Source organism: Ochotona curzoniae, unplaced genomic scaffold (assembly GCF_017591425.1).
Source record: "Ochotona curzoniae isolate NIBS_2020 unplaced genomic scaffold, NIBS_Ocur_1.0 scaffold_4701, whole genome shotgun sequence".
Classification (NCBI taxonomy): domain Eukaryota; kingdom Metazoa; phylum Chordata; class Mammalia; order Lagomorpha; family Ochotonidae; genus Ochotona; species Ochotona curzoniae.
In genome coordinates this window covers 28,859,605-28,884,238 of record NW_024467122.1, presented here as the reverse complement: position 1 = coordinate 28,884,238, position 24,634 = coordinate 28,859,605, and the positions used below count along the sequence as shown (strand labels likewise).

At 35.2% G+C, this 24,634-nt stretch overlaps 1 protein-coding gene across 1 annotated transcript in view; it reads left to right on the top strand.

Moving 5' to 3' along the window:
• Positions 1–24,634, top strand: part of MIPOL1 (mirror-image polydactyly 1) — a 261,334-nt gene that overhangs the window by 65,764 nt on the left and 170,936 nt on the right. The window contains exons 8-10 of the mRNA XM_040969560.1: positions 4,464–4,593; positions 11,494–11,527; positions 11,787–11,957. Coding sequence (XP_040825494.1) covers positions 4,464–4,593; positions 11,494–11,527; positions 11,787–11,957 — 335 coding nt within the window. The remainder of the gene's footprint in view (positions 1–4,463; positions 4,594–11,493; positions 11,528–11,786; positions 11,958–24,634) is intronic.

Below are 24,634 nucleotides of genomic sequence, written 5' to 3'. Positions count from 1 at the left end.
AACAAAGACTTTTTATAAAATAATTATATAAAATGCTGAAGCATAAAATCCCATTTTAGAAGAGTGTGATAGTGTGATTTGTATAAGAAGTGTGGGGCTATTACATTGAATTCAGCATTCAAATATTAAAAGTACAGGCTTCAGACTGCTTGGAGTGACATTTGATTAATATTCTATTTGTGTGAGGCATTTATTTTCTGTTTTGAAATTCCTGACGATCTTTTTATACAAAAAGATTAACCACATTTTAAAATAAATTAGAATAGATTATGTAATATTTGAAATTCTAGATTATTTATCTATTTAATTGGAAAGGCAGATACACAGAAGGAGATAGAATAAATTTTTCCATCCACTGGTTCACTTCCCAAGTGGCCACAATTGCCAGAGATGAGTTAACCCAAAGCCAGGATCCAGGAGCTTCTTCTGGGTCTCCCACACTGGGGCAGGACCACAAGCTTTGGGCCATACTTTCCTGTTTTCCCAGGGCATTAGCAATGATTTGGAACGGAAGTGGAGCAGCCAGGATATGAACCTGTGCCTATATGGGATCCAAGCAGATGCAATGCAAGGATGTAGCCACTAGGCTATCACCCCAGGCTTATGTGGTAGTTTCATTAAGCACTATTATATTTACAAAGGATCCATTTGATATCAAGAGTTACCTTTACCAATAGTTGCTCCTGAAGTAAAATATAATTTTAGATAATAAGAGATTGAGAATGTTCCATATATTAAACACTCGTGTTTTTCTGTGAGACTGGTGTCTGTATTTCTTGGCTGGAATTTTAGAACATGAATTATGCGTAATGATTATTTGATATACTTAAAATTCTCATTGATTTTTTTTCTTCCCTCTCTTCATTTCACACATTTATATTTACATAAGTGCCACAGGATGTTAACAAACAGATTCTTTTCCTTGGGAATGTCTGTCCTCCAAATTATGTTATTTAGAGAGCCATGATTCAATGTTTAAACTAGAATGTTTTCCAATATACTGTCTCTCTCCTACTGTATTTTAAAAGTAGTTTGAAATGTGTAGCATATGGGTCTGTCAATAGACTTGGGTTCTACTAAGAAAATATGTACTCTGCCTTGACTCAATAAACTCATGCTTGGTATGGTTCAGCTTCTTCATATTTACTCTTGTTCGTATTAGAAAACAATTAGCTTACTAAACAAATTTGAGTATTTGGTGGGGGTTTCTGGGTGATCCTCTCTGAATCTTTCTCATTTGGCTAAGAATTATAGGGTATTTGATAACCATGTTTAAAAATGGAGATATCCAAATATTATTGTAAACACCCAATGATTTGTTTTACCTACAATATAAGTATTTTACTTGGTTGGCTTACATAGTAGCTAATAATATTTGTTAATGTAATTTAACTGCGGTGAACCTTTACTGAACAAATATTGAAATTTATTCAAGTCAAAGAAAGTGAATCTCTAATGACTTTTGTTAAAGCTTCTATTTAATAGTTAAGGAGAAAAGTTTGTATGACATGCGAGATGCAATTAACAGTAGATTTTACATTTAATAAAAAGAAAGAAGCATGTGTATTTGCTTTATTCATTCCATCATAATTTGCATTAGAGCTATGGGTGTTTAATGAGCAAATTCCAACTAAAATGCTATATTGATTTTGTAGTGAACTTTGTAATAGTCATCTACCTTGGAAAAGCTCAATGTTTACAATTAAGTTTTCTTTACTAAAAATGTGTGAGAGTTGTGTATTGATTTCTGAAAAGTACTCAATTCTAGAAAGAGCAAGTTATTTTTACAACCAACAAATTCCACATATAACCAAGTTAGATGTCAAAAAATTATCATTCAGTAATATCTTAACATCAAAAAACTTCTATTTATAATTTTATAAACTACCTTTTTTACATTTGTAAAAGCGTTGTGTAAAGCATTTACACATACATAAAGCATAAAGACAATTATGCTTAATAAAGCCATTGATGTTGCTATCTTTACCCCTCTCAGCAGAAGCTAGTGTGTTTAAAATGGAACACAAGTAACATGGTAAAATTTAGCATTATTTTGTCTATCCCCTTTTTGTCTACAAATTAGTATTTTTCTAACATGAAAAAAAATTTTAAATGTTAGCATATTGTATTGTCTAAACCGTGATAAGGTATTTAGTGAAGAATGAGTCCGGAATAATTTTTTCCATCCCTGTTTATCGTTTTTGTCTGCTAATGAAAAAGTTCAAAAGGGAGGAATTTTGAATTGGGTTTTTAAATATATAAATTATCTAAATAAAATGTTGTTATCAATATGTTTAAAAATTGAGTCAGATTGGGTTGACCATGATGGCAGTGCTGTTGGAGCAGAAGGAGAGTTTGTGAAGATCCACTTTAATTATTTAAGAGCTTTTGTGTGTTAACTAATTTCATCTTTCCTGGTAACCATAAGAAGTGATATTTTGTTTATTGTATATACCTGAACTGTGACTGACACACTTTTAGAAATTTAAACAATAAAACTGAAATGTAGTATCTTAGGTATAAATCAAAACTGTAACACCATTCTGTTTCCCTAGCATACATGATAGATCATCTTTGAAAGAATTACGATTTGGTGCAGTGGCTCAACTGGCTAACCCTCCTCCTCCAAGCATGGCATTTCATATGGGCACTAAAACGTGTCCTGACTGCTCCACTTCATATGAAGCTTCTGCTTATGGCCTGGAAAAGCAGTGGAGAATGGTCCAAGTCTCCCACATAGTAGACTGGGAAGAAGTTCCTGGCTCCAGCACGTATTTTTTCATCTAGAGTTCCACTACTTTTTCTCATTACTATTTCCTTGTATTAAAATGTATGTTCCTGGAGGATCAAGATTCTTTGGAATATTATATTCATATCGCCTAAAACTATTTTAACAAACATCTGATGTGTTGGGGTGGGCATTTAACCTAACAGGCAAGACACCAGTTAGTACACCAACTTCTCCTATGAGAGTGCCAGAATACATTTCCTAGCTCCGGTTAAGGATTCTTATTTCCTGATAATGCAGACTCTGGGACACTGTTGATGACTCAGGTAGTAGAATGCTTAGGTAGTGATGTTCCTGCAACCTGTATGGGAGATTTGGAAACTCAAGTTGGCAGTTTCCAGCATGAGTTTCCCCAGCCATGGCAGGGATTTGGGGAAGTCAGCTGCTAATGTCTGTGCATGTGTCTCGGCCTCTTCCCGCATCCTTCACCCTTTCCTTTTCCTCCTCCATTCCTCCCTCCCTGCCTCTCTGTCTCAAATAAATAAATAAAATTGTTTCAGTAATTAATGGATATACTAATGTTTCTCTTCTTTTAGACTCAGCTACTTGATAGTAGTTTTAGCTTTTGCTTTACCATGCATTACACATTTTGTACTTTTACTATTTTGTTATGGATGCATATAGTTGATTTACCCTCAGGATTGTTTTTAACACTTGTAGTTTACGTAGTACAGTAGTAAGTATCTTGCTTAATTGTATATTAATTTATGGCAAACCTTGGGCATGAAGCAGATATTTTCATAAATAGAACATTTCAAACTATTTTCCTGTTATTTTGTGCTTTGCACAAAATTTGACTCACTAGTCCTTTTCTGTGAGTCTCTTTTGTCCAACATTGTAGTTATACTTTTAAAATAACAGAACTTGACGTATACCAACAGGTAGAAATCAGGCTTAAGAAATGATGAATGCAGATAAGGTCAAAGCCTCCCCCTTAAATAGTACTGCATAACTCTGGCTGATGCCATTTGTATTATCATCCATCTTGACAGTGCCGCTTGCTCTGTACAAATGTGTGGTACTAAAGTAGCCTGTTCTGACCCCTTTGCAGTCTTCTGTGATGCATTTCCTTTTTTCATTCTCCTATCCACTGGGATTACTACATCTTAAATGTGGTATTTATCATTTCTATGTTCTGTTCATTATTTTTAATATTTGTATTTATTCATAAGTTCTAGGTAGAAGGATTTTACATTGCAGCTTCATATTTTTGTAAACTTTTAGTTTTTAACATTTGCCCATCTGTTCATAGTTAATTCATTTTAAGTGCTGGGTGGTATTCCATACCGCATGTAGAATAATTTATATAATGCTGCTCATTTTAATGAGCAGTGTGTTATTTGCAAGCTTTTATAACTGTAAGCAATGCTACCGTGCTTAATGTGTTTTATTTAATTCAATTTATGTTGAAGTGATCTTGAGTTGATTGTAAATATTATGTCTTTTTGTAGTATCTGTTCAGAGTTTCCTTAATTTCATGTCATTTGTGATTTTGGACCTTTTTCCCCGCTTATTGTGGAAGCAAAATGCCATCTTAATTTTGCAGTTACTATTAAGATATTTTCTTAATCAACTGATGAATACTAATCTAAACACTTCAAAATAATGAAACCATTTTTACTGAATGTATGGATTTCTCTTATTTTCTCTGATTGTGGGTTGTATATTTTGGTAGCTCTGGTTGAAGAAGTGTATTTTGCACAGAGGGAACGAGATGAAGCTATTATGTCAAGACTTCACTTAGCCAATAAGGAGAGAGATGAAGCAATAGCACGAGCCCAGCGTATGGAAATGTCTCTTAAAGAGTATGTACACTTTAAAAATTATATTGGGAATATTTATAAAGTTTATGCATTATGTTATAGTTACATATTTTAAAATAATAGTAATTCTTACATGTTATTATAGAAAATTATGTGTTTCCATAATCTTGTATCAAGATTTTGGCATACTAATAGCTTGCCTGTTGGGACTGATAGTCAAGTTTTAAAAAGAACTGTTCACGATGAGTTTATCTCTGCCATACATGCCAGTGTCCTTCCATTTTTCTACTTCTTGTGTCCTCTACTCCTATTGTCACTGTTTAAATTTACTTCAGGGACCAACGCTGTTTCACAATGGTTTAAGCTGCTACTTGCAGTGCCACTATCCCATAAGGCACCATTTCTAGTACCCACTACTCCACTTCCAATCCAGCTCACTGCCAATGTACCTGGGAAAGCAGTGGAAGATGGCCTGAGTACATGTGACCCTGCACCCATGGGTGAGACCTGGAAGAAGCACCTGGCTTCATTTTGGCCACAGTTATTATGGCCACTGGGGAGTGAACCAGTGGATGCAATATCTCTCTCACTTTCTCTCTCTCTCTCTCTAATGCCCGTGTTCAAATAAATCAATAAATATTAAAAATAAAATTGATTTCAGTTTTCCGGATTCTTTCATTCCAGTCTGCTGAATATTTCCTATGCCTGTTCTTCACTATTTTTTACTTGTAGTTCTTTAGGCTGAAGTTTTTAAAATTTAGTGTCACATGTAACAGGGTAGAGCCTAGATGTTTATGTTTTCAGCAGTAACTTTAATTCTGATAGGTAAGTAATAAACCACACTGGAGAAGTGATTCTCCGGAAATAAATGCTACACTTTTCAGTTCTTCATTTATTATAGATTTATTTGAAATATATATAATGTATAGAGATCATATTTAATGGTGATTACTGAATACACCTGTGGCGTGTTTTCCTTGCCCAGTGTTGATAAGTAAATAATAGGCCATAATAATAATAATAATAATGCTCTAGAGATGAGTAGTGTACTATCCAGATTGCTTTATTTATCCATTTATTTTTAAAGCTTTATTAAAGAGAGCAAGAGTGAGAGAGAGAGAAAGAAATATTTTATCCATTGGTTTTTAGCAGCTGCATGTGGGCCAGGTAGAAGTCAGGAGCTTCACCTGGGTGTCCTGTGTGGATGCCAGCAGTTAAAGTGCTTGACTCGTCTTCTCGTGCTTCCTGGAAGCATCAGTAGGGGGTGGGGTCAGAAGAGTAGCCAGGACTCAAACTAACACTGCGATCAGTGGGATTCCTGAGTGGCAGCTAAACCTGCATCACAAGGCCCACTCCACTTCTCTGATTTTAGTATAAAATGTAAAAATTAGGGGAACCCAGTTACTGTATAGACTGGTTCAGTGCATCTGGGGTAACCTGTGATTCTGCCTTTTAACAGTGTCTCAGATAGTATGAATGTTGCTGTCGTATGGAATATGTTTTGAAAATAAAAGCCGTAGGGCACTAAGAAATTTGTTACCTGTGAAATAGAATCTACTAATCTAATAGTAATATATAATTAATAATATGGTAATCTACTGTTTAGTGGTGATTAATGAATACACTTAACACTGTATTTGCTCTGCTCAATGTTGTGATAGCCTCTGTGGAGAATCAGAGTAAACTGCTAACTAAACATGGCTCACTAGAGAAGGCAAATAATTAATTAGCAATGTGATGTTCATATTATGATTAAGAGGTGTGATCTGCTTTTTGTTTAAAGACTTTTCTAAGATGGATATTTATTATAAAGCATGGGGTCAGTTGAAAATGCTAAATTAATAAACCAAATTTCAAAGCTCCTACTCCAAAATAGCCGTCTTTACCAATAGGGAAACATTGCTAAATATTTTCTTTTTACTTAGGTGCTGAGATGCTGTTTTCTAGAAGGATAGTTTATTGGTGGTTCAATATGTGTACCCATGTAATTAATTTTGTGTTAATTAATACTCTCTCAGAGTAATTCCAGTCACATTCTGTGTGCTTTTTAATGTAAGAAGCAGTGTAATAGAGAAATTAAGAACATAATTTTCAATCCAGTAATCTTGTCTTCAAATTTCTTTGCTGCACTGTACAAGCATGGATATGCAGCTTGGAGTCTCTGTGTCTTGGTGTTTGGCTTCCAGAAAGATATAATAGTGCTTATTATGACAGGTTGTCAAGAAGTTAAGTGGTTTACTAGATAATGTAACTATCTGGTCCATAGCTTGTGCTACGCAAGTGTTAACTTTTAAAAGCAATTTTAAAATGTTTCCTTATTTTTATTTTAAAGACATATTTACAGAGAGCACTGGGGAGAGAAAGAGATTCTCCATCTGCTGTTCACTCCCCAAATGGCCACAATGGCTGGAGCTGAGCCAATCTGAAGCCAGGAGCCAGGAGCTTCCTCCAGGCCTCCCACATGCATGCAAGGGCCTAAGGACCTGGGCCATCTTCCACTGCTTTTCCAGGTCATAAGCAGAGAGCTAGATCAGAAGTAGAGCAGCTGGTGCATGAACCAGCTCCCATAAATGGGATGCTGGTGCTTCAGGTTGAGATCAGCTTGTTATGCCACCGTGTGGCCCCATGTTACTTGAATTTAATAGTCGTGGTCAGTTGAAATAAAACTGGTAGAAAATTTTGAGCATCGTGTAATTCTATCTCTCAATACAATATATTGATTTCCGAAAGAACCTTCTACTTTTAAGAAAAAAAGACTATGAAAACATTAAAGCATTTGAGTCATAGTACTTTTTAAATAATTTCTCAATTAAGTAGTATCATTTGACTTGGGTATGAGTTCTGAGGTAAGTAAGCACTTTTATATTCTTCTTTTAACCCTCTCATCATTAGTATGACTTTAAAAATTATAAAATTTGTTTTAGTTTCCATGGTCATTTTGGTTTATATAGCTTTCATGTCCTTTGTGGCTTTTATCTTAATTTTTATTTAAAAGACTTGAATAATCATTACTGAAATTTTATGATAGATTGCATTTTATGTCTGAGTTCTTTTCAATGTGATGTCCTTGGTGACTGCATTTCATTTTTTCCTGAGGATGATCTCATAGCTCCTTCATTCTCCTGTTAAGCCAACTCAGTGCTGGTTATGTGTTATGCTTGGCATCAAATTGGATATGAATAAAATTCTTGGGTCCTGTATTCTTTCTTGCTAAGCAATGTAAAAACGTCACTCTCCTTGTCCCTGGGATTGAATGTGTATCTGGTCACTGTTACACCAATTGTTGTCCCATGCCCGTCAATCTCCAGGTGCCCCTCTGCTTTCGGCCTGTCCTCTCGCTTTTTCTGGAATGTGCCCTGTTGTGCTTCTCTCTGGCTAATGATTCTCCATCTGTTTAAATGTGCCCTTACCCTATTCCACCATCTTGATTCTCAAAACTAGTGTTTTTTGAAAATTGCTTTTGTTTGTTATTTGTAGCCTTAGCATTAAGGCAGGATGAGGAATGTGATACCAGGGAAACGTCTGATCTTGTGCTTTTTATTAATTATAACATCACTAAGTAGTGAATATATAATCTGTTAACCACAGTGCCAATTGCTGGAAACATAGCATCATAATTCTCAGTGAATTATATACTGGCTAAAACAGTGGTAATTGATATGAAGAATTGTTGGTTTCTAGAAACAGTAATTTGAAAGTCTTAGGGATGCTGGTGAGGGGAAAGGCCCTACATAACAAGCAAGAAAAGGACAGAATACCCTTTCAGCATTGATTTGGATGTTCCTGGGAGATGCTGTTCTCTTAACTTGAGTCTATGTGTTATGAACCTTAAGGAGTGCATTATGAGCTAAATCCCTAATAAATTATTTTTGCTAGACTATAAGACATTTGAATGCATTGAGTATTATAAAATGATGTAAATTATTTTATACCTCTTTTATTTTCTTTCCTTCTGTATGCCTGATTCCTTGTGTCCTCTTTTTTTCCTCTGGTTCCCTTTGAGTCTTCTGATAGATTTTGTGCCACTCTGCTATAGGGGCCTTAGCTGTCTCTGTTGGTTTATCTGTGTTCCGTTTCTTGAATCTTCAGTGCCTTTTTTCTTGTCTTTTAAGTATTATATAAGTATTATATAAGTATTCCAACTCTTGAGGTCATGTCCTATTTCTATTTCTTTATTGATATTTTAATATTAAATGTGGCATTGTATGAAAATGAGTTAGAGAACAAAAACAAGTAAGGTAGAGTTTTTATGATGAGCTGGTCACTAGTTTTTTTATCAGTTGAGGTCAACATTTTGCTTTTACAATTGAATAAGGTGAGTTTCAGAAAGCAAAAAGGTTGTATTGACTGATTTAGGGGATAAATCAAGAAATGTGACATTTCATGCCTGGGTCTTTTCTCTTAGAGTGCAAGGTTGTCAGTCAGAATTTGCTTGGTATAGGAAATCAATTGAAACTTGAGCCCATAGACATTTACTTCAGCAAAATTCTTACTAATTATCATGACTATGTCAAGTTACACTGTTGTAGGCATAATTTAGAGTTTTCAAAAGGTTGTGATTCTTTTTTCGATTTCATCAGCTGTATTATATATTAAATAAATTGGTAAGTCTTATACCACTAATATAAGTTGTAATTTAACGTAAAGATTGATAGTCTTATATAGCTCTTTCAAAGAGCTTTGTTTAAAAAACGTAGACTGTTTAATTTCATATTGTGTTAAATAATACAGTAATGAAGTATTTATTGTAGGCCTGAATTTTATTTTCTGGAAATCACTTTTGTTGACTCTTAATCTTTAACTAACTACTGAATGATCTGGCTCGGAAAATTATATAAAACATATTGAATTGGTACTTCCAGTGTATTCATAGCAAGGAACTGGTCTCATTATCCAGTACTTTGTGCTAGCAGAGTAGAAAACTGTGATGAAATTCAGCTTGCCACCTGTTTTTGAAAATAAAGCTTGATTGGAACCTAGCCACACCTTTTCATTTACATTGGACCCATGAATGCTTTTGTGCTACAAAGGCAGAATTTAGTACCTCTAACAGAGAACATATGGCAAAGCCTAAAATCTATGCTATCTGGACCTTGGCACACACAAAAAAGTTTACTGATATCTGCTCTCTGTAATTTAGCTGAGTAAGTTAATATTTAATCAGTCTTTGATATCTGTGACAAATACTTCCTCAGACTTAAAGAAATACAAATACAGAAATTTAAATACCATTTTTTCTTATATTCGGTTTTGAATGAGTTTGCATGTGTGTATAAAAATTTTCAAATCTTAGTCATTTTAAGTCTAATTCATTTGCCAGGTATTTAGTTTAGCTCTTGATAAGAACATATGATTTTTATTTTTAAAAGAAATTCTAATTGTTTATAGTGAATTTGTATTACAGGAAAAGACCATTATATTAACCCTTTCTTATTAAAATCTGTTAATTTAAAATATGGGAATTGTTCATCTGTTTGTCTTTGATGTATTTTTTTAGTGTTGCAACTCCTGGAAGGAGCTTATGAGAACTATATAAAAATTCCATATATTTTTTTCTGTTAATAATTTAAAATATACTCATATCAATTAGATCATAGCAAACTTATTTAGTGTGGTTAAGCGTTCTTCAGATAATTTCACTATGACAATAAATGAATATAAATTAATTATCTTATATTGTCTTGCTGCATTTTTTGATTGAGTAAAAAATAAGTGGTTGGCCTCACAAGTCTTGTAGAATAAACATGTAGAGCATCATTTTAAATTTTTTATTTATTTTGGAGATAAGAAAGATGAAAATAGCTATGATTTTTGAAATGTGAATCCAAGTGTATATTAATAATTTAAAACACACTAAGTTATATACAATTCAAAACTATTATGCCTTCCTTTCCTTTAACATATCATTCAACTACTTTTAGGGTGATTTTTTGACATTATGTTTTCTATTAAGATATATGGCCTAAAATTATTACTTTCTATTTGAGTATAATTTCTAGTTTTGTAATGCATTCATTGTTCTCCACTATTTTTTGCAGTGTCCATTTTTATAGCAAATGTTATACCATTGGACCACAGAGATGGGAGAAAAAGCAGCAAGTTAGATGTGTACATTTTTAGTTCAATTTATGAAAAGCTAGAATCACTGCTAGATTCTATATCACTTTATTAGTACTTAAAACAGATCAGATTCCTTTCAATTTACCCAGTTCAGTCGTTGCCTAGTAAAGATATTTTCTAAAGTATGTTGTTTAGAATTTCTTTTTCTTCAGTTTATTAACAAACATTAAAATGTTTACCATCGCTGTATAAAACAGTGTATTCATGAAAGCAGTTAAATTTCTTTGTCTTTCAATTGAGTAATTATATTACAAAAAATATATGGAGAAAAAAAGGTAATGTAAAAATGTGATCCGATTTTGATTATCCTTTCCATTCAGTGTATTTGTTGTAACAAATAGGTGATAACAAGGGATTTTTTTGGTCAGTTAATGTAATTATTTGTCATTGTTTTTGAGGGAACATAGTTAAACTTTGAAATAAAAATACTTGCCTTGTTTTACTTGTGATGGAATCCAAAAATGGAAAGAAGTACAGTTTCGGGTAAGGATTCAAAGTCCAGGAATAAACAGAATGATGGGAATGAATGCTTCCATCACTGGGGAACTTTCTTCATCTAAGCACATATGAACAATTGATCCTTGTAGTCATATATAGCAGTAAACATTAATAACTTAACAGTCTGAAGTCAGTGCAGAAGATACCGAGCATTATTGAAAGATGGAGTCGAGCAGGTGGCACTTTAATATGTTCAGTGTCATGGTTGACTCTAAAGACTAGTCGAATAAAATTACTTGAGGTTCTAAAGATTTAAAAAGCGAACTCATTTTGCTGCACTAAGGAAATGCTACTGATCAGGCTTTCTGTGTCCCTTTTTTCTAGGCTAGAAAATATTAACCCTGAAGAAAATGACATGGTAAGCCATTCTCTGAGGAGATTTCTTGATGTCAGTCTTATATCTTAGAGGCTTAAGTTCAATTGAGTGGGTTTCAAGAACTAAGATGTGGGAAAAAGAAGAATTGACACACTAATAATGTACATCTTTGCTGCAATATGAAAATTCAATAACTTCACTCAGTCAATTTACAATTCACATGTGCCTATTAATTAAAACCCTATATTAAATAAAATATATTAAAACTTCATGTCTTACTAACATATACTGGTGTTGGTAGACATTACAGGAATTACTGAACAGAATAAACAATGCAGACACAGGGATAGCTATTCAGAAGAATGGAGCTGTAATTGTGGATAGAATCTACAAGACCCAGGAATGTAAAAAGAGAATAACTGCGGAAGAAATGAATGCAGTGATAGAAGAACGGGATGCTGCCTTGTCTCAGGTAAATGTGCATGTGTGTGTGAAACCATGTACTTTTCACCACCCCTCCCGTGTTTAACCGTTTGAGTGATTTTTGCGCAGATAACTTTAATGTGCATTAGTTTTTAACATATGTTGATTACCAACAATGTTGGGATATATTAATTCCATAATTTGTTATGCCATTGTTCCAAATAGGCACACTCATTTCTTTATAAAATCAAACACATATTCAATTCAAAACAAAGTTAGTTTGATACAGCTAAAATTGTTTGAAAATTTTAGTGCTATTTTTTAAGACAGTCACTCTAATGAGACTTTTTTTTTACATTGCAATTGTGTGAAAGCTGAGCTTGTGTCTTTATTACTGTTTTATTCTGACTCCTTATTCAATGCCTTTTAGAAAGTGTTGATAAATGAATTAAATTTAGTGTAATATTTCCTGAACATTTAACATCTCCGTATTGTGGCTGAAACCTGAACATCTGCTGACACTACTGCATCCACCTTAGTCTGTTCAAGTAGTGGTTATATTTTCTTCCACACAGTCACAGCACAGGCCTTTGTAGGCTTACTCTTTCATAGTGTCTTTAGGACAGTATTCTTTTTTCTTCTCTGAAAGTAAAACTCGCACACCAGCCTGTACTCACCAGTACACACACAACCACACATTCCTATATTGTTTCCCTGATATCATGAAAATTTTAGGATATGTCATTTTTTATATAATTCTTGGTGACTTGAATATCTATGTGGAAGACCCTTTTGCCTCAGCTACTGATTTCTTAGTTTCTTCTTCTAACCATTACGTGCTTTTCACTGCTTCTGCCAGCTACCTTATGGGCACAGCCTGTTCTTGATTATTGTTACTCCTGATTGCAAACATCCCACTGTTTTTGGGGGGGGGGCGGGAATTGGGGTACTTAATGCCACTCATGCCTTACTTTTTTTCCCTATTTCCTTTGTAAAACATTAAAATAATTCTGTTTGTAAGTAGTTACACATTATTTATGGGGTATAGTATAACATTTCGATATGTATATACTGTGTGGTGATCAGGTCAGTGATCCTTTAACCTTTTGATCATTACTTTATTACTGGAGTCTTGGAGCTTTTGTTTTATTTGCTCATAAAATGTAAAATGGACTGAACTATAGTCACCCCACAGTGCTATGGAATCTATTTCTTCTATCTAACTCTGATTTGGTACTCATTATTGAATATGTTTTTATTTTTCTAACCCTCCCAACTCTAGTGTTTACTCTTGTATGTTCAGATTGGATTTTGTTTTCATTTTTTACTTGTTTGTTGTTAAGATTTGCTTATATTTATTTAAGAAGCAGATCTGTGCAGGGTGGGGAGAGAGAGCTCTATGGCTGGTTTATTTCCACCTATGTGGGAGAACATGAAGTATTTATCTTTCTGTGTCTTTCTGTGTATTTATCTTTTTGTGGCTCAAACACAAAATGATTTTTTCCATTTTGTCACAAATGATAGGAAATCATTTTGTTTATGACTGAACAGTTTCATGTTTTCTTTATTTATGCATTGGGTACATTGATTCTATATTATTGCTATTGTGAACAGTGCTACATAGATGTAATGGAACAGGCAACAGCAATTTCATTTCATTTTCTATTTATCTTGTAGTCAGATTATTGGATTATGTAGCAGTTCTATTTCTACTGATTTCTTACTAGAAATTCCCATTATATTTTCCACAAGGGCTATATAATTTACATTCCAACCAGAAGTATCTAAGAATACCCCTTTCTCTGTATCCTCAGTAGTACTAATTACTTTCTATGGTTTTGATATATATGTTTGGACAGGAGTAATGTGTTATGTAATTGTGATTTTGAGTTACATTTTTCTGATGGCTGGTGATAGTAGATTTTTAAACATGTTTTGGGGGCTGTTTTTATTTTTTTTGAAAATTGCCTATTCAGTGCCTTTGCTCATTTCCTAACTGCATGGTTGCTTTTTTGCTAGTTTGCATTTGGGATTTTTTTTTAGCTTCTTAAAAATATATTCTGTGTTTTTTATACAATGATTTATGTATTTATTTATTTGAAATGCAGAAAGACTGTAAAAGGGAGATAACAGTTAGTCTTCCATCTACTGGTTCATCTCTCAAATGGTCTCAATGGTGGAGCTGGGCTAGTCCAAACCCAGGACTCAAGCAATTCTTCCTGGTCTCCTACATGGCTTGCAGTGGCCCAAAAACTTGGGTCATCTTCTGCTGCTTTCCCATGCACCTTATCAGGGAGCTGGATCAGAGAAGAGTAACCAGGATTTGAAGTGGTGCCCATACAGAACACCAGTGTTGGCAGGTGGCAGTTTTACTTGCCATGCCACAACACTGGCACCTGTATTCTGGATGCTAAGCGTTTTTCAAATTAGAAGCTTGCATATATATTTTTTTCATTCTGTTGGGTGTCTCTTCACTCTGTGGTTTCATTTTCTATACAAAATATTCTCAGTTTTATATAATCCCATTTATCTGGTTTTGCTTTTGTTGCTATACAGTTTGATTTTTCACTAAGAAATCTTGTTTCACCAATTTCATGATTTCAGGTTTTAAAATGATGTCTTTGGTCAATTTTGAGTTAATTTTATCTTTATTTGACAATAAGAACCTATCTAATTTAATCCTACTCTACATGTGTATGGCTAGTTTTGTCAACACCACATATTAAAAAGACTGCCCTTTCACCAGTGTGTGTGCTTAGCACCTTTGTCACAAATCAGAAGGTTTTATGTTATAGATGAATTTCTAGAGTTTATGTTCTGTTTTTTTTTTACCTGTAACTTACTTTAACTTTGTAATATGCTTTGAAATCATGTATTATGATGCATCAGGCTTGATGTTTTGTTTTTGATTTGTTTTGCATAGGGTTATTTTGGAGTTGGTAGATCAAATATCGGCTCTTTTTCTGCTTTCTTAAGAAAATTCTGCACCATTTTCCAAAGTGCCTTTATTAATTTGCCTTCCCACAAACAGTATATAAGAGTTCTCTATGCTTTTGTCATTATCTATTTTCTGTCTTTTTGACAATAGACATTTTAGCTGGAGTTAAGAAATAGCTCATTGTGGTTTTGATTTGCATGTTCCATATATTGGTTGGATGTTTCTTCTGAGAAATGTCTGCCCAGGCCTTTACCCATTTCTTAAATGGATTGACTAATTTTTTTTGGCTTAATTTTTGAGTTTTTGAAATTCCTTCTGCTTATTCTACTTAATGGATGAAAATGTCTCACTGTATGTCCATGCCACATTTTAAAAATTCGTTCATCTGTTGATGGTAGCTTGATTGATTCTATATCCTGGCTGTTGTGGTGAGTGCTGTAGCACTGGTGCTCTCAGGTAAGTAGTTTGCAGAATGTTTCTCCCATGCTGATGGTGGTCTCTGTTGATTGTGTTCATTGTTTTTTTTGCTATGCATAAGCCTCTTAATTTGGTGCAGTCCCATCTTTTTTTAGGTTTTGACAATACTTTTCAATTCTTGATTGTGAGATATCTTTCCTCCCATTTTTTGTCTTTTAAATTCGAGAAGATTTTTATTATAGAGATTGCTTGGTGCTTTGGTTAAATTTATTCCTAAGTATATTTTGTAGCTATTAATAAGATTTATTTCTTTATTTTAGCAACATCATTACTAGCATATAAGGTATTCTCTATTGATGTTTGTAACCTTAGAATTTATGGTTTGGGAAAATTTTCTGTTCTCTTTACTTGCCTTGAGCCTCACATGGGTTTTACATTTGTAAAATTATTTTGGGATTAGAAACAATATTAGGGCCCCGTGCGGTAGCTTAGTGGCTAAAGTCCTCACCTTGCACGTGCTGGAATCCCATATGGTGCCGGTTCTAATCCCAGAAACCCCGCTTCCCATCCATCTCCCTACTTGTGGCCTGGGAAAGCAGTCAAGGATGGCCCAAAGCCTTGGGACCCTGCACCCACGTGAGAGACCCGAAAGAAATTCCTGTCTTTTTCCTTCAGATCAGCTCAACTCCAGCCATTGCAGCCTCTTGACGAGTGAACTAGTAGACAGAAACTCTTTCTCTCTGTCCTTCTCTCTGTAAATCTGGCTTTGCAATAAAAATAAAATAAACCTTTAAAAAAAAAAAGAAACAACACTAAAATCTCTGATTTTGTCACTTCAGTCCTGTGTAAGTGCCAGTAAGGTGTGGTTTCTCAGTCCTGTGGCAGGAGCAGCAAAGCTTAGTTTCAGAACTATTTTACATAGAATCTGTAAAGCCTATAAGAGAAAGAAATGAATGCAGTTTTTTCAAATCACTCTCTAGTTAATGATTCTATAGAATGTTAGCTACTAAAAATTTATTGTATCAACAGCCTGCTGAGGCCTTTAAATATATGGCTTTTTGGTATCTTATCTGATTTTCCTTTTTTGAATTTGAATGTAAAATTACACTGAAAAAATTTCTGATGATTTTTCATCAGTTGATTAGGGTTTGAAGGGTCAAGGGCTAGAGGGAGTTGGGTGAGACCATCATTTCCACAGTCTCTTTTTGCCTTCCTATATCTGGGGGAAGGAAAAGAGATAAGGGGAGAAGCTACCCCGAGCCTCCCTGCCATCCAGAGTCCCTGATGTGAAGCCTGCTCCAAGGGTCATGTGCAAGTGGTCATAATTCAACAGTTCTAAATTGCTGCTGATCTCACCACTCCATGCACAATGAAATTTCTCCAGAATCCACTGGCTGACATAGTCCACCTTAGAGTCTCTGCCCAGATATTCATTGCAAATACTTGGCAGGGGTAGTTGATCAATGTGTTCTGCCCTCCATTCTCTGTTATGGTACCAGCTGCCCTCTGCAGACTCCAGTGTACTGCCATATCCTCCATGTGCATCTGGATATGCTGTTCACTGCTCTGTCTAAGCCACTGAGAAGGCCCAGCTCTGACACATCCACTCCACGGTCAGACCATGGAAGCTGCAATTCTCTCCATGATTGGAGTTCTAAGTCCAGTGATTCAGTTGGGTGGATCTCCAAAGAAACCTCACCCTGAGGTGATTCCAGACCTGATTCTTATGTGTTCTTACCAGTACAGGATCTGGCATGATCCTTTGCCCAACTCAGCTTATGCACATGCTGGTGGTTGCAATTTTTGAGTCACTTCTGCCTCCAGCCCTGTCTTCTATACAAACTAATGAGTGTTGCAGCCCAGCCCAATCTTGCCCACCACTCACTCAGCCTTCACTTATGCCAGTGAGAGCTTCAGCCTAGTTAGAGTGACCATCTATAACCCTCACCAGAACCGCCCCCTACCCTAGATCTTGTGCTTGCCAGTATGTAGAGCAGACTGGTCCAGTCTGTTTCACATCCCATTCAGTTCTCGTACGTGTCAGTGGACATTGAAGCTTAGTTCAACCCAACCAGCCACAATGCCCAGTCCACACTGGTGCAACCATGCCACTCTGTCTTGTTCTTGGCTGGAGAGTTTGTTTGCCACAAGTGATTCCATTTTATGAAAATGTGGAAGTCTGACGTTTATCTTCAGACTAGAATTGGGGAAGTTTCCCCAGGTTATCATTTTGTTCCCCACAAAGGACATTTATCTTAGATCATACATTATGTGGTTGAGGAAATAGTTCAAATTGTTTTGATGTACTTGAAACAATTAAATTATAAATGTAAATATTTGATTTTTATCACTTATTGTCTTAACTAAAAACAAACATATAGAGTATAATTAAATATTGACTGCAACCCATCCCTTCTTCCTCTCTTTCATGTCCTGACTTTTGTGATATAAAAAGATAAATAAAGCAAGAAATCAACATTTGGTAATATTTGCCAATAAATTTTTATGTATAAGTAGAGATTATCTTCTGTTGGATTTATTTATAGTTAGAGTATATGGAAAAAATACTTGTTAACTAATACATATATTTGCAGACACTCAGACCCAAGCAGTTTTTATGTCATTTTTTATTTTCTGATTGTATGTTTGAACTTTTGAATTACTGTATTATAATTCAGAATGGAAGATTATTTTTGCCTTGTGTGAGTACATAATTCACCTGTAAGGCTGTCCAAAGGGATATCTGCCATCCCATATTGGAATGCCTGGGTTGGAGTCCTAGCAGAACCTCTGACTCAAGCTTTATTCTAATGTGCATGCTGGGAAAATGTGCCTCAAGTTCTTAGAAATCTGCCATCCACACCAGAGATCTGCACTAAGTTCCTGACTCAAACTTTGAGGCCTGTGTTCTAGCTGTGGAGTCCCCCAAAAACCTCACTTAAGGTAACCTCAGAGTTAACTCTTGTGTATGCCAACTAGTGCAGGGTCAGGATGGTCTGTCACGTGCACCAGCCAATACACATACCAGTACCAGTAGATGTAATGTTATTAATTTTTTATGTTGATTGTGTTTTAGACAACTCTGCTGACTTCAGTTATAGATTATAATATTTTATTGGTGGAGTCTGGGTTTATGCCCTCTGCAAACAATTTGACATTTTTCAAAAAGGTAGAAGATAGGATTTTGAAAGCTTTTATGATAATGACTATTTAATAAGGCATATGAATATTTAGGTTGAATATGTACACATACATGAATGTGCATATATACATTAATATATGTATTGAAGCATCACATGGATATGTACAATTTTTATTGAACAATAAGTTTTACTTGAGAAAAAAATTATAGGAATGAAATATTGAAGTAATTTCTAGGTCAAAGAAATGTTAATTACAAAATTTTGAGTTCACCTTATGAAAAAAAAAGAGGCTCTCCTATCTCAGTTTATGACAGAAGACATATGGAACAAGAATCTAGAATAACCATGAAAGCATAATGATTAAGATTTTGACTATGAGAATTCAAGTAAATAAATGGTAATAACTTAGTGACTTTAAATTTTTTCTACACCTATATCACCTATAACTAGATACAGTCTTGCACTGCCTTGATGTGTACACAGTATAATTTGAAACTGGACTCAAACCCCGGCTGCAGGGAAAATCACAAGATATGTGGTCTGTCCTGGGTGTGTACATATCTGAGCCTTCTCAGTTGCTGATGTCCGTGCAGTGGAGAGGATACCCAGATGTACAGGGGGAACATGACAGCCAGCTCATCCAGGCCAGCAGAAGATGTTAAGTGCCTCGTCAAAGGATGGAAAGTAGAGCAGATTGGAAAGCTCTACTGGCCAAGCTTTGCAGCAAATATCTGGGTGTGTGTATGCGCTAAGGTAGAAAGATTTTTCCAATCCTGGAGCAGTGAAACCAACAATATCTAAAAACTGTCAAATCCACTCAAGAAATACCTCAGCATATTCTTTCCCACATTGGATCTGCAAGACCATCCCCTATCCAGGTACTGACATAGTCTAACATCAAGGAGTGACCTTCTTACTCCTTACCCCCTGAAAAAACAAGAGAAAGAAAAAAAATAGAAATATTTATCCTACCCACCTTCTTCCATACCTGACCCTCCCTCCCCCCGAATCTGAAGCCTACGTGGGTATGCATCCTTCTTAGCAATGTAAATAATATTAAAAATAAATTTTAAAAAATAATCAAATCGTTATATACCAGTAGCAAGTTGCCTGAAAAGGAGATTTCAATTCTAATAGCTGAAAAGAAAAATCAGAAATAAATTTAAACCAAAAAGATGAAAGATCTCTGTAATGACAACTTTAAAATATTGACAAAATTAAAAAGGGCATGAATTGAAAACACGTCCTATAGACATTAATTGGGAAAAAGTCAATATCATAAAATGTCCATCCTGCTAAAAGTAATGTAATCTTAAATGCAAAGATTTTCATGGCATTGCAGAACTGTAAATCTGTTGAGACCCTAGAAACAATCTAAATCTGTCCAACATATTGAGCTCCTTTATCTATGAATAGTATCAATTTATCCGTATGTCCTTCTTTTCTTAATGACTAGCTACTAATTCTAATACTGGGCCCAAAATATTTGACAAATAGATTATACTTCATTAAACATATCCATATATCTAGTTATCAAATAATGTCCTAAATCATATGGGCTAGGCTTAGAGAGATGATCAAACCCAGATCACACACCAAGAAACTCATGTAAGAATCACAGAAGTAGCGAGGAGTACTCATTAACTAGCTTTGAGAGCTAGGATCTTCAGTAATTCAAATAACTTCCTAAGGATGCTGGCAGAATTAGGCTAATTCTAGGTTATTTTTTTACTTACAGTATGAGTGGGAAATACCTGGAAGCAGAAGGGTTTTGATATTATTGGTTTTTGATATCAGTTGGATGATTTCATAAAGGTTTTATTGATTGTGCTGGTAGTAGTTAGAGAGACTTGACCCCTGAGATCTGATGCGTTAGAAATGGGAGTAGTGGTTAGTCAATGGGCTTTAGCCAAATAGGACAGGGAGCTTTGTGAACCAAAGTACATCCGAAGCACTAAAGGAAATACTTTTTGTAAAGCCATAGGACACAGGATGGAGGAAGGAAGAAATTAGTAAATTCTGTATGTATTTAGGACTTGTGAATCTACTCTAGACCTACGGTAATGTGCTGGAAATCTTGGATTTATTTCATTCCCACACATTGAAAAGAATAGAGCTTTGGAAGCTGACATTGTGGTACAGTCAGTAAAGCTGCCACTTGGCTCACTGTCAATCCCCTAAGGGCACTGGTTTAAGTCCCCTCTGCTCCACTTCCAGTCCAGCTCCCTGCTAATGTGTCTGGAAAAGCAGTGGAAGGTGGTCCAAATGTATGAGCCCTTGTGCACACATGGGAGACTCAGAAGAAGCTCCTGATTTCTGACTTTGACCTGACTTAGAACTGGACGTTTTAGCCATTTGAAAGTGAGTCAACAAATGAAAGGCCTCTCTCTCTTTTTCACTAACTCTGCCCTTCAAAATAATTTAAAGGAAAGAAAAAGGAAAAGAAAGAATGAGACTTTCATTATATTGCCAGATCTTTTGTATTTTTAAAACTTTTTAAAAATTATGATACAGTTCCTTAGATTCGGGGATTTCTCCTTCTACTCTATGCTTCCCCCCCCCACACACAGTGTTCCCTGTATTATAACAATAATACAGGCCTTCAACAACAATGACAAGTCTATCTTTCCACTGTTTAAATGTATCCTGACATTGTAGGTATAGGCAATGGTATAAAGTACAGCTTTTTGTTGTCAAGATATATTTAACAGTTACCAATGTAACTAGGGAATAGTCATATACAGGAGATAGAGACCTGAGACACAGCTCTGGTGTACCAATGTTTAGCAGTGGGCAAATAAGAGTATCCCAGAGAAGAGCTTGAAAAAGAATGTAAAATCATGATGTCAGAGAAATCAAGAGAAGAAAATATTGCTGAAAATGAAAGTGTTCTTTTCCTTAAAGTGTTGCTGAGAGATCAAGCAAAGTGAAAGGAGATTTAGCACAAGGATAATGTTCAAAGCTTTGATAAGAGTCTTGTCCAGGACAGAAGTGCATAGGGGTAGTTTGATGGGAGAATCAAAAGTGAGAACATGCAGAATGAGTATGTCCACCTTTTCCCTTCCATGTAATATAGAAGGAAAATAAAAACTGGCATTAAATGGATACAGGGCTTCTTTAAAAATATGCTTTAGAATACTTGATTATTAATAGAAATTAACCAAGGAAGAAGGAAATATAATATCTTAAGGTGTAGAAAAGATACTAGCAATAGCAAGTCCTGAGTAGTTTGATAGTGGATAAGTTCTAGAACACAGCCAATATAAAGAGGTAGCTTTTATAAGGAACAGGTAAACTATTTCATTTTTTTCCCCAGAAGCATAAGAAGATCGTTGTCAGATGCAGATATTGACATAAATTTAGCGGTAGAAAGTTGAGGATAATATATCCATTATTTCCTCAATGAAGATATTAATTTAAATATCAAGAGGGTAGAGTCTCTAGACTTACAAAGGAGAGACAGTTTGCAATATTTGTCTTGGTTTCTGTGTAAGTGAGCATAACTGTAACAAGGGAATGGGTAAGCAGATTTGAGTGCACATTTGAGGATTAAGACTGTGATTTAAAACCTCTGTCAGGAAGCTTGCAAGTTTCCTTTTTAGCAACATTCAGATCTTGAGTATAGCATGCTGTAGAGATTTAGCTGAGGCTGGGATAGTGATTGGGAGAGGAGTTAAGAAGTCAGAAAGCAATGAAACAGACTCTCCCTGGCCTAAAGAAAAGAAAGACCAAGAGTACTGTAGAAGAGAATAGAGGAGTATCGTGTCCCAGAAAGCAGAATCCTGGTAATAGAAACTGGATTAGCCCATGAATTGGCAGTTACAACTTGTCAGATAATTTCCTTAGAGCAATATATGGAGTTGTGATCACTGAAACACTTGAAATAAAGATTTTATAAGTAGGGACCAGTATTGTGGCATAGCAGTTTAAGCTGCCATCTTCCCATCACATATGGGCTGTGTTTTGAGTCCCAGCTACTCCACTTTCAATCTAGCTCCCTCCTAATCTCCTGGGAAAGTAAGGGAAGATGACCCAAATCCTTGAGTTTCTACACCCATATGGGAGAGCTAGAAGAAGCTCCAGGTTCCTGGCTTTGTCCTCTCCCAGCTCTGGCCGTTAGAGCTTTTGGGGGACTAAGCAAGTTTTGGAAGATTCTCTCTGCCCACCCCTCCTTTTAACTCTAATTTACAAATAAATGAGATAAACCTTTTAACAAAATGTTTTAGAGGTTGAAACACAATTGAAGTAAAGAATTTGGGGGTATTACAATTATTAGAATCACTGTATTCCAGTTTTTTATTTACTGTGTTCTTTTTGAAGTTAAAAGATAGCCTTTATTAAAAAAAGGTTCCAAAAGTTCCAAAGAACACAGTAAGGTTTCAATAACATGTAATTGTTGGAGAACATTAAACCAGAGTACCAGACAGTAAAACTTGACTCTTCATTCACTGTGTGGCTTTAGATAAGTTAACACACTTTTATGTATCTGAATTTCAATACCTATCGGATATTAATAGTAGTAGATAATGATAATAAATGTAGATAGCTTATATGGATTGTTACAGTCTACTACAAAGGCCAGCTAGAGCAGAGTGGGTCTAAAGCCGGGAAGTAGGAGTGCCTCTGTGTCTCCCACATCAGAAGCCCAAGAACTCAGGCATCCAATGGGATGCGATTCAGGCCTGCCATGCCACCGGGCTGGTCTCTCATACGATGCAGCTTCAAGGGCATAATGATACTTCCCATCCTGTCCTCCTTGTTCATGCTCCTATCCACTTTGCTCCTCCCTTATTTTTTATTTTGTACAATGACATTCTTTCAGTTTATTTTATAACCACAAGTTTAATATTCCATCTGATAAAGAATTCAGCAACTATTAAGTAGAAAGCCCAATGTTCCTCAAGAATATAGACAAGGGCTGTAGCAATAATCAAATCTTAAAAAGTCAGTTTAGCTCATATACATTACATTGTTTAAATGGATTTGTGGAAGTGGGTTGTACAGCATTTAAGCCACCAGTTGGTGCACCTCTGTCCAATTTGAAGTCCTCTCTTTTGAGCCTGGCTCTAATTCCCATCCAGCTTCCTGCTTATTTATGGGTATAGCTCAGTTGTTGGTTCCCTGTCACTTACATGGGACCCGTGAATTCGGGACACTTTCCTGTCCCTGGCCTGTTTGTGAATTTCTCACTGGAAAGTCTGTGAAAGAGCAGTTTAACAGTGTTCACTAAGGAAGCCTGGTTGAAGAGGAAACCTCCAGATCTTGGCCACTGATTTGGGTCATTTAAGTTTAAGTGATTTGAGATAATTCAAGATAATGATACTAACAAAGGAAATATTCAAATAACCTCATTATTTACTCCATTTTGTTGCTATTGATTTCACTTTATACCCCTTATCATTAACATAGTGTTTGGCATATCATAGGTGCAAGATAAGGCTTTGTTAAATTAGAATCTCATTTTTCAGGAAAAGAAACAAATTTAAAATATTTTATTATAGTGAGTATAAAATTTTTGTTAATTTTTTCCCCTGTCAGTTTCTTAATTTGCTTTCCTGTCTATCATATAGTTATTTGCCTATGTGTTTTTTCCAGTACATCTTGCTAAAAATACTATTGATATTTTATCTATTATAATCAATTCTTCTTCTTTCTTATAAAATTTTTACAAGTTTCTTTTTATTAAATTTCATTTTGTGACACAGTTTCATAGGCTCTGGGATTCCCCCAACCCTTTCCCATGTCCTCCCCCCATGTTGGAATCCTCCACATTGTTGCAGTAGTACAGTTCATATCCATTCATGATTCCTTCATTGCGAGCATGTACCATGCATACAGTGCAGCATGTTATTGTCCAGATAAGTTCAGTTTCATTGGGAGAACATCCCTGGTCTGAAAATAGAACTGGCCGAATATCATCCAGTCCAATGAAAAGCCACAACATTACATGAACAACAATTTACAACATTATGGAGTTAATTGATATGGTATTGATTGACCAATATGTTAGAAAATGCAAGTTCTTAACCACATCCTGTGACTACTTCATTGACATTTCAGGTTTAATTTATACACAACTGGCTGCTATACACCTTAAAATGGTTATAGGGTATTATTCAGCTGTCTTGTGTCTATTTTTATTTTTATATTTAGCAGCTTACAATATTGAAGCATATTTTTACTGAACTTGGTGAATTTTAGGATAGTCCAAACTGGCTTATAAGTCTA